Consider the following 11,391-nt stretch of genomic DNA (forward strand, 5'->3'; position numbering starts at 1 on the left):
TTTTTATTTGTCAAGAATTAAAAAAAAGAACTTACTAATAAGCCGTTTGTGGCTTCATTCAATTTCAAGGCGGCGAAGTATCTTTACTAATCTATGGCTCAGTAGTCTAGTTTACAAATATGCACCAATATTCTGGGGCAGTAGGTTTACTGTCACAACTGGTAACACAGATCCTTTCTTTTCCATTGTGATTAATTTCTTTGTTACACAAATGACTAATTGGATAATAACCCGATTAATATTACAACCATAATTTACAGTTAATAAGCAAACAATAACTCATTCCGCACTTTCACTTATAAGGAAAGTGGCAAGTGACCAAAATTAATTTGTGCGAAGCGCGTTATCGACGCAACATCCTGTATACAATAATTTTAGATAAAGACTTATAGACATTTATTTTTTATTTTTATATAACAGTTTAGTATTTTTCCAGTGATTTACTTGTCGTTACTACAGTGGTCGTCACAGTAAACTAAGAAATATTCTTAGAATAAAAAATATTTTACAAGATGATCAAATTTAGCTTCACAATATTTTTTCTACTAGTTTTAAGTCTTAGGTCAAATTCTATGTCTATAAAAGGGCCCGTTTTGACTAGATACGATCCGTGTGCTATCGGAGTGTTGTATTTTGATAAAATAACGGACAAAGTTTGGCAAGGTGTCGTGAACATTGGTATGTACCACAACGTGCAACATGTCGAAATTGAAGTAGCTTTCAAACGGCAGACGATTATTTATGGCGTAAGTAAAATATACATAATTATAAAGTTTTTTACACGTAGGGCCCTATACCCTACATTTAAATTTCGATTCATTGATATTTTAATTTTAAAAAGTAATTAATTTTATACCTACCTGGCCGGGAGTCGACCCGGTACTCTACGTATAACACGAGTATGAGGACCGCCAAACCATGCGGGTCATCGTACCTACACCTATTTTACTATTACATAATAACACAATCGTCTGCTCGAAGACCATATTCTTTATCTTATTCTCGGTTTAATTTTTGGTTGCGATTTGTAGCTAAAGCCGTCCAGTTTCTTAGCTATCGTCTATCTATATATCTATCTTGTAACTATAAAAAAAAATAATATCGGCCTAGTGTTAGAATTACGTACACAAGCACACAAACATAAAAAAATACCTATATACATCAGATGTACACAGCTTTTCCTTGGGACATTTATTATTAATAAATAAATAATATAAAACTTAGTGTAGTAAATACACGTTATTTATCTTGCAAAATTACGTGTAGTTTGATGAATAAAATAAAAGGTTATCATCTGCGTTTAAACTTAAGACCTTGGCCATGAAACACTTCTACATACATTTTAATATAATTTATCTAGTAACTTAATTATTTTTATCCAATTAGGTCTGTCCTAATTTTAATATAAAGAACAGTTCTTTTTGTAATATACAAGAAGGAGAAATACAAAAAGTAAAATTTCAGAGGTACACTAATTTAATATGTTAATAATTTAATTTAATATAATATAACTAATTTAATATAATTAAGACATTATAGTACGTAGACACTACACAGCAATATTATATTTCTTAGTAGTCCTAACCAAGCAACATTTATGTAACCGTTGTATTAAATTTTAAAGAAAATTAATTAATTGTATTGTTTCCATAAAACATTTTCTCTTTTCTTTTCAGGCGTCTGTCAACAGTACAATCTCCGCGCAAAACCAATGGCATGATTTTACTATTAAGCCCAAGGGAGAGTTGCCAAAAATATACAATTTTTATATTCTCATTAATGAAAATAACCCGGAAAATATACCAACTGTCACAAAACTCAAGTTAAATAATGTTACATTATGTGACGAGACCATAAAGGTAAAGTTTTGATATAAAGAATCTGTACATACGTCTGTACCCATGGTATGAGTTTTTACATTTTTACAAAAGTGACTGTTTTTGTATTTGTTTACGTATTTCCCATACATTTCCGATTAGTTCTGAAAGAGTCCGCTAGGGACGCTGATTGGAAATGTATGGCCAAATACGTAAACAAATACAAAAACAGACATTTTGTAAAACTCGTACTAAGTGTACTGATCTCCTATCTAACTGTCATTCTACACACAGATCACAGACAGATTTTGAAGGTGGTAGAACCCTTAGTGGTTCGACTCCGGCGGCACCACCGCCACACCTATTTCTACCTAATAACAGCAGTGTTAGGCGCTGCTGTGTTCCGGTTTGAAGGGTGTGGTAAGGGAGACATACTTTTCCGAGGCGTTCCAGCTTAGTCCTCAGGGGTAGCGGCGCATCTGTGGCCGACCTCAGGTAGGAATATCTAATCCTATCTGGGGTTGATTACAGATGTCCATGGGCGGCAGTAGCCACTTACCATCAGGTGGACTGCATGCTCGTCTGCTACTCCTATATTATAAAAAAAAAAGATCCCTTCATGTTTATATCATCCATTCATCCATCTCTCAATTCGTCCATCCATCCGTTCGTCAATCCGTGTATTCATTAATGCATTTGTCTATCCATTCAACTATCTATCACTTCTTGAACTGTTGTCATAATCCTCTAATGCGTGTTGGAAACCTCATGAGATGACTGACTTCGTACGAAACTGTTGTTCATTAACTAGATTTAATCCCTTACATTAGTTTCTTCCTTTGACATCGGAGTAGACTAGTGCTATCCCTACATCGTGTGACTTTGACAATCATTTTCTCGCCTATCTTTTACTGTGTATGCTAGGATCAGACATTGTTAAGATCTTCGTTTAAAAATCTCCGTAACGGTTTACACCGACACCATCTCGGATTCCTTGACGTTTGAAATACATTTCATAACTAATTGTTACCAAGTGGTGAATTTTTCTTCCCATGTCCGGTCTATTTCTACTATATACTTGAACATCTTTGATTACACATACTTAAATATAAGTATATCATTGATATCAAATCAAAAACCGTTTTTGCCCACTTTGACTTCGTCAATATGTAGGTATGGGTTAAGAGAATTCTTTCTTCAAAATATTTCAAAATGTACAAAGCATTTTACGCAATATACTTCGCTTGTTTCTAAACCGTTGCTTTAAAGTTTATAAGTCCAATTTCCTTGCATCCACATAACGAGTAGACATTGACAAGAGGAATCCCTTTGATTATCGCGAGAATATCTCTTTGAGGGTGTATAACAACCCCACGCTTGCAATTTATGAACCGACTTTGCACTGAGTTTTCGCAAAATTCCCGCACCATACATAAATATTCTGCTCACATTATTTCAAATTTAATTGAAAATATCACACCTTTGGAATTAGAGCGATAGGAAATTCTCAAGATGTGAATTCTGAATGTAACGAACGCTTTAATCTGGTTTAAATCCTGGACTTTCACAGAATAAAAGAAACAAGATAACGTTAAGCGTGATATAATTCAGAGAAAAGTTGAAAGTAATTTAAGAGGAATAAAGGCACATCAGTAGTCCAGTACTTCTATGCATGTGCTGTTATTAATATTGAAATTAATATTTTTTATTTCAGTTGTCACAAACCATAGCTTCTTTGAACGTAACCAAAGAGAATGAAAGCAAAACGTACAGCCATATTTGTGGACGGCGTTCTCTAGACCACGCCGAGCTCACTTCTCTAAGGACTGATTCCAAGACTGGAGACTGGCCGTGGCATGTGGCCATTATGATCGAGGATCCCGTAACCAAAAACATACGATACCAGTGCGGAGGGAACATTATATCCAAGACGGCTATTTTAACAGGTTGGATTTTTATACAACTCAAGTATGTAATGTGATGTATTGTAATGTGTAATTCGTACGCAATAAAGTGTCATCAAGCACGGTCAGAAGTTAGATAACTAAAATTCATTTATCTTAGGGAAGGAGTTAAAATTTCATGCATGCCGTCATCCTTTGAAGGGCAGGTCATACTTTTTATTGAAAAAATATATTATTTAAAGAATTAGAAGCATATTTATTTATGTATTACATTTAATTTAGAGGCAGTGATAGCCTAGTGGTTGAGAGACTCAGCCTCATGATCGAAGGGTCCTAGGTTCAAATCCCAGGTACGCATCTCTGATTTATCAAAGTCATGTGCATATTAGAAATTAATTATCACTTGCTTAAACGGTGAACCTGCGTATCTGAGAAATCTTAAAAAAATGTTTTCAAAGGTACATATGTGAAGTCTACCAATACGCATTTGGCCAGCGCGGTTGACTATGGTCTAATCCTTCTGACTCTGAGAGGAGACCCGTGCCCAGCAGTGGGACAGCAAAGGGTTGATGATGATGATTATTACATTCAAACATTACACAATACAATGAAATATACACAAATATACAAAAGACTATTTAATTATTTTCAGCTGGACACTGCCTCTTCTCAAATGGTATCGCGATACCGGCTAATAAGATAACAGTCCACGCTGGTGTTACATACCTTAAGGACCTTACTCAAGCTGGAAGGCAGACTTTTACCGTGAGCATTCATTATCAATATCTTAAATATTATTAATCAATGTTTACCTGCCAAAGATTGGATATTTGACAAAATCTATTATGCAACAATTGTCAAATTTGAAGCTTCGGTAGGCAAAACATCGGATACTTTCATTATTAATAATAATAATAATAATAACTTTATTGACACAAAAATTGTAAGTACATTTCAGAAGTTTGTAGCCTCTGGTTCCTGAGTTAGTCGTAACTGTGTTTCAGGAACCAGCGTCTTCTCCCATTATCGAGTAATATATCACTTACATAAACAGACATTAAAACGAAAATAATTAATAATTATTATTAATGGCTTAAATGAATGCAAGAAATATCCGCTACAGCTGTTTATATTTAAACTCTTGTGTTTTATATTTTACAGCCTAAGAAAACCATCTTACATCCTGCTTACAACCATTCGGCGGCTACTTCAGACCTCGCTATTATTATAGTTAATCAAATCACCTTTACCGAATACGTACAACCTATATGCATATGGGGTCCTGTTTACGACAAAACGGCATTATTTGGAAAAGAAGCGGTGGTAAGAATTTATCCTAAAAATACTTCGACTTTAATTATAGACTTTCGTCCATTATTAATATTTAATCTATCCATGTTTAGACAGTAGACACTCTTTAATTTTGATCTTTACTAACGCCCGGTAATTCTTATTCACAAATAAAATCAGATTGGCAACATTCACACTACTAAACCGCCCAGTCACTGACACAAACGTAATTCGTGTTTTAATGCAATTTTATTTTATGTTTATTTTATTTTTTCATTGAATTAATAGAATTTAATCATAGATTAGTAAAGATAATTCGCCGCCTTGAAATTGAATGAAGCCACAAACGGTTTATTTTAGTAAGTTCTTTTTTTGAATCCTTGACAAATAAAAACATTTTTAGAGAAAATGTACGAATAAATAACTAATTTACGTAATATTTACGTAATTTACCTAATAAATAAATAATTATTTCAAATATTTTAGGAACATTTTAGCACGGAGACGTGGCAAAACTTTTTTACGCAACTATTTCAATTAACAAAACTGGGTACATTTTCTTATTAGGAGTGAGTAATCTTTACTAATCTATGAATTTAATAGACGCTTTCCACGCTAGAATTCCCTGTGTCGTGGGGACGATGGACACACACAAAGACGGATACACAAACACCCAGACCCAGAACAGGTATCTAAATCCATCATTCAGATGCCTGTCTGGCCGGGGATCGTACCCGGAACCTTTTGCATGTCAGTCCGACATGGTGACCGCTCAGCCACGCGGGTCCTTTCTCTAAGAATTAATACTATAATTTGTTCTTTTTCTAGGTTGTTGGATTCGGAACCACAGAGCAGGATAGGCTCTCTGATACTCTAAGAACTACGAATATCATGGTGCAAAACGACGCAACTTGTCTTGCATTTGCACAGCACCTTTATAAACCTTTGTTAAATGAATTTACTTTCTGTGCTGGATACGGCCCAAATGCAGGTGAGTTAAAAATAAGGTTATATATTAAAGAAGACAATGATATATTTAGGTGGTTTGTCTTCAAGGTTGAAAAAAAAACCCTGAGCCCTTACTATTTATTCTGCGACATAATATGTTACTATAGGTAAGAAGACAAAATTATTTATGTGCACTGCATGTGCACTATTTTCTCGTGTGCTTCTGCTCTATCACCGAAATGTTATAGGCATCAACCCTCGCAACGGCGACAGCGGCGGCGGCTTAGTGGTACCGACAATGCAAACCGATTTCAAGATCAGCTGGTTCCTACGCGGCGTGCTCTCCAAGTGCGGTGTGAACCGACCCAACACTCCATGCGACCCAAACTACTATGTGGTGTATACAGACGTCGGACCACATTACAGCTGGATTTACCACAACTCTGGGCTGTTTTATAGAAGTAATATTGTGTCTTAGGAAGGAAAGAGAAAGATATAATGAGAAAAAGAGATAAATAAAATAGTTATGACATTTCAAAGTTACTGCCACTAACGTTACAAACTGGCGTTAAAAACACATTTACAATTCTTGTCTTTCGATTTGAACGTACAAATAATTTTTTAGATTTTGAAAAAAAAATTGAACTGGCTTAAAACATATTTAAGGTCCTAATATTATGTATATACAATTTAATAGGAAACTATAGAAAATATATTAATGTGACGCTCAATAAAAGATACGATATTTAGGTTTAGTACTTGCCGAAAACGAAAATAATTACAATAATACTCTTTACAGTCTGCAAAAGTATATAATAATCAATTCATTGAAACAAGAATTATGTACAAAGAAGTGGACTTATTTTTAAGCAGCGATTTATTTTAGACAAATTTAGGTTAGCAATAGTAGTGTAGGTACATATAAAATGTAAATAGACAATTTAATAAAAGAAAAAGGCTATTATATAACAGCTTATAAAATAGCAACGTAGATGAGTAATCATTTTCGTAATTAGTACCATAAGATAATAAACTCAATATTTATCTTACAAGTTATTTAAGAATCAATTTTATACTATCCAATCTTCTTTAAGAAATAGATTATCATAAGTTGTAACAAACATTTTCAAGACTGTATTTATTATTTGTAAGACATCTTATTAAAAATATAATACGATCACTTTCGTTTTATTGAAGAAAACTTCACCCCGCCAAAAATATTAATAAAGTATGTATCAGATCATCCATTTTAATAAACAAGCGACATCTGTTCTAACTTAGTTCCTTATTAGTACAAAGATTAAAAAGTTAATAAAAAGTGGAGGACGTAATAGAGACTTTTTAATACAAAGGCTTTATCTTCGGTGACACTTTTAATAAGATTTTAATAAATTATGCGGAGCACTGTCTTCGGAGTGACGTAGCATTTTCGAGATAACGTGCTATTTTTTCTCTTTTGTATTCTGAAGAAATATTATTATGCTCCCGCTTATTAAATATTCAGCCACGCTTGGAGACAGTATACTTTTTAATAATACACACAGGGTTACAATCAAATATGGGTGGATATTGCGTATTTGACTCGATTTGTATATGTTAAATGCGTGAAAGAAATATACGCGTAAACTTTTAACTTTGGTGGTAGAATTCGTAGTTGTTTCATTTGGCTTGGTGTTGTGTGATTATTATTAGACTACTGCCTTATAATTACAGTTTAGTTCAGCTGCATCTTCGAGGGTCACACACAAAAACACTCATTTGTAACCAATCTTAGGTAGGACTTCGACCCCTTTTTTGGGTTGATTAAAAATGGTAATATTACTCGCAGTTATAGCTGTCACTTAATATCTGGTAAGCTGTCATATAGAAGTTCTTGTTTTGTGACATAAAAATAGGTTTTATTCTTCCTATTTCTACCTGACAATAGGAGTGTAAAGCTCTGCTGTGCACAGGTGTGAATGGTGTGGTAAGGTACACATACTTTTCCGAGGCGTACCAACTTGGTCCTCGTAGCAGAGCGTCGTAGCAACGCATTTGTAACCGACCTCAGATAGTAAGAATGCGTAAAAAATGATAAAATCAAAAAAGTATCTATTGATGTATAAATCTTAGGAACGCTTCAAAATATGTTCTGAAAAGAGTACAAGATGCTATTATAGGACCTACTCGCAGGCTAGAGGCGTGTAATTGAATTTCCGAAGCGCAGCGTGGCTTAATACTGGCTTTTATATAAAATTGCTCTTACAGCACGACACTTTAGTTCACATTGTATCACATCAATGAATCAATGAAACTTATTTTAGCTGAGAATGTGTTCGTGTAGTCTTTAGATGCCTTTCATTTATTACGTGTTATAGGAACTATTTTTAATAAATACTTAAAATTACTTTTGGCTTTACAAACAAATCGCAAAATTTAAAAGGTTTTAAAAGTAATTTATTCAGAACCAGTTTTAAACGCAGAAAATAAAACAAATTGTAATATGACTCGAACTTAAATTTTGGAAATATAATACGTTATTTGTTTTTATTCCATTTCTATGAAATCGGTACTCTTCTTTGAAATGAACGCCATGTAAATGGCGCCAATAAAAACAATATACTTATTTACAAAAAATATAAAGGAGATTATTTAGAATTAAGAATGCCATCAGGCATTAAGTCTAGCTTTACTTCTTTCTTTACTTTAACTGTGTGTTAGTGTTACAATAAATATATAAATAATTTATTGTAAGATTTTTGGAAGTATTTTCAGTAACGACAAATGTCTGCAATTTTTACATGTAAGGTTTTTGTAACAACATTTTTTGTCACAATTGTCTAAATTTCTTATTACGTATCATCAAGTTTCGATCGCTTGATCATATAGCCTCTCACAGCTGCCATTGTGCTGCGAGTAATTCTAACTCGCTACAACCAAGAACCACTCGCACAAGAAGCGTGTAATTGAGTTTCCGAAGCGCAACGCGTCGCTGTCTGCACTGAAATACAACTACGATTGAATTTTAAAACAAATTGTTCATTGCTGAAATAAAATTAGTTTAGTACAATGTTTGTAATACAAGATTTAATGGCCACTTAATTAAGAGTAGAATATAATAAAATTTAACTTTATGTTAACAATACTTTAGATAAAACAGCGATGCTTTCGATATATAATTGTACTAGGCGGTCGATTTTAGTCTTTAGAGATAGTGTATGACTTGAGCGGACTTTGGCTAGGATCCAATAGTCATCAAGGGTACCTATAAAAATCACACATAACCTGGTGTTGCGCCCACCTACACCGGGTAACTTATAAAGGTTATTCTCCTCGTTAAAAAAAAGGATTCAATTTTGTTCAGAGTTCGTATATGGAAGGTTTATAATAGATATCATTAGCAGTGGTCACTTATCGTCGAACGAACTGCATACGTTTGCAACTTTAAAAATTTACTACCGTGCAATTTAATGCTAGGATTCGGTAACTTTAATCGTATAATATGGCACTTGCAAAACATTCTGCATATTTATATTGTGCGATTTGACATATTATTCGCATCATTTCCTCACAATCTTGCTGCATGCAATGCTTGTTCACTAGAGCGGGAACAATTTTCTGTAACGTTCCACGCTAGCGAATTTTGGACCCAGTGTTGTATGTTTAGTGCTACGATCTGACCTATTCCATTTAGTCCCGTGAATGTCATAGAAAACTAAGCTCGTCGCCAAACAATTACCGATATACTGTTGGAACTGTTTTAGCAAGTGATAATTAATTTCTAATACGTACCTGCCTTTTATTTTTGTTTTCGAGGGGGATACCTTCAAAAGGTACCGGACGACGTGGGAGCGACGCCGGGTTATGTGGGATTTTTACCGCACTAAAACCCCCCCGGTGGCCGTCCTCAGCACTTGGTGGAGAACTCCGGAATCTCCGATGGAACACAACCGGAGTCCTCCAAGCGCGATGCTCCGGTCGGGCTCTGCCCTCGGGGGACCACACATGCCGTCGTCCTTGCCGGACGGTCAAGGTCCCCCAACCCCGGAAGCCCCCTTTTAGTCGCCTCTTACGACAGGCAGGAGATACCGTAGCCCTATTCTAGTCCCGGTACTACAGGGACAAATACGTACCTACCTATTACAGGTACGTGTCTGGGGCTTGATCTTTGGATGCCCGGTTAAGAGACTTCGTTTCAACTGAACTAAACTATTATTTGAAGATTTTTAGTCTGAAACTGTTTCATATAAAGTGTGTATTCTTGGATACTACCATTTTTGCATAGCATTGCTAAAAACTGATATTTTCCTAATGACTTTACAAGATGATGGTAGCCATATCCTAGATTAATCCCTTCGTCTCTTATATCTCACTACATGTCTCTAATAATTATTATTAAGTACAAATCGAGCCCACTTGTGTAGGTACGACCTCACACTTTAAGTGAAGATCTGTGCACAGCAAAGACCCAGTAAAAGGTTGATGCCACTCCTTTAGATTGGGATATAAGGGTTGCATTTAAAAATAAAAATTAAATATGTGTATTCTATACAAAAGCTTTATAGACAAACTAAAAGTGACCGAAACGAAACTAAAAACAATAATAACTTTTGTGTCCATTTCTCTGAAGATTATTGAGTTGGGCCTACTTTTAATTAAAAGTTCTTGTTTAATGAGACGGTTGTTTTCATCCCTTTCCGCCTTAAAGTCCAAACCAAAAATTTTTCTGATTAAAACTTTTAAGGAGGCATCTACTCGAAGTGATTTGCAAAAAGTGTTAATTGTGACGTTTAAAAAACAAATCATTACAACGCTCTAAACTGTAGATTTTCTGTTTTTCATAAATTTATATTTCTTCTGTATATTCGGATTCGGAACCTGGAGCCTTTGTGTCTTAAACCGCAATGATTATTACTGTACTACTAAAAAAATAAAGTGGAATATCAATTACTTTTATAACGAATACAATTCTGCATACTTCAGCAGACAAAATAAAATTCCTTCAAAAATCAGCACAGACATGTCAACAAATATTCTATTTACAAAACCACTATTTCTATGAAACATCAGAAACCACAATTTTCTTCATATAAACACAAGACGCAGACAGTAAGGTTGCTTTTCTAATTAAATGGATGTTACTAAAGTTCACCGCACTCGTTCACTGAAAATACGCGATATACCCGCATTCTCCAACGCAAGGTAAAATATTCCAACTATCCAAACACTCAACTTATTTTTAATATTCTCTCTTTAATTTAAAAGACTGCAGAATTTTGAAATACCGCGGTCTGTCTCTGTATGTAAATGTACATATGCTCGTTGTTAAGTAAATCCAAGTTAAGTTAAGTTTAATTAAAACAACTATAATAACAATTGTATCAGTTTTAGGTCGCTGGTTTGATCCGAAATATTAGATCCTTGTGCGCTACTGACGATAAGTGTAAGTGAAA

The 11,391-nt window shown here is 34.4% G+C and overlaps 1 protein-coding gene across 1 annotated transcript; it reads left to right on the forward strand.

Annotated features, from left to right (window-relative positions):
• Nucleotides 1-495: 495 nt before the first annotated feature.
• Nucleotides 496-6,980, forward strand: LOC140750325 (serine protease 27). Its single transcript, XM_073083783.1, has 7 exons — nt 496-746; nt 1,677-1,859; nt 3,532-3,763; nt 4,374-4,486; nt 4,883-5,044; nt 5,840-6,002; nt 6,208-6,980. Exons 1-7 carry the CDS (start codon nt 513-515, stop codon nt 6,435-6,437), a joined length of 1,317 nt encoding a protein of 438 aa, XP_072939884.1. The 5' UTR covers nt 496-512; the 3' UTR covers nt 6,438-6,980.
• The last annotated feature ends 4,411 nt before the right edge of the window (nt 6,981-11,391 follow it).

The sequence above is a fragment of the Epargyreus clarus genome, unplaced genomic scaffold, assembly GCF_041222505.1.
Source record: "Epargyreus clarus isolate Ecla_fem2 unplaced genomic scaffold, WU_Ecla_fem_2.2 ptg000019l, whole genome shotgun sequence".
In the NCBI taxonomy this organism is placed as follows: Eukaryota; Metazoa; Arthropoda; class Insecta; order Lepidoptera; family Hesperiidae; genus Epargyreus; species Epargyreus clarus.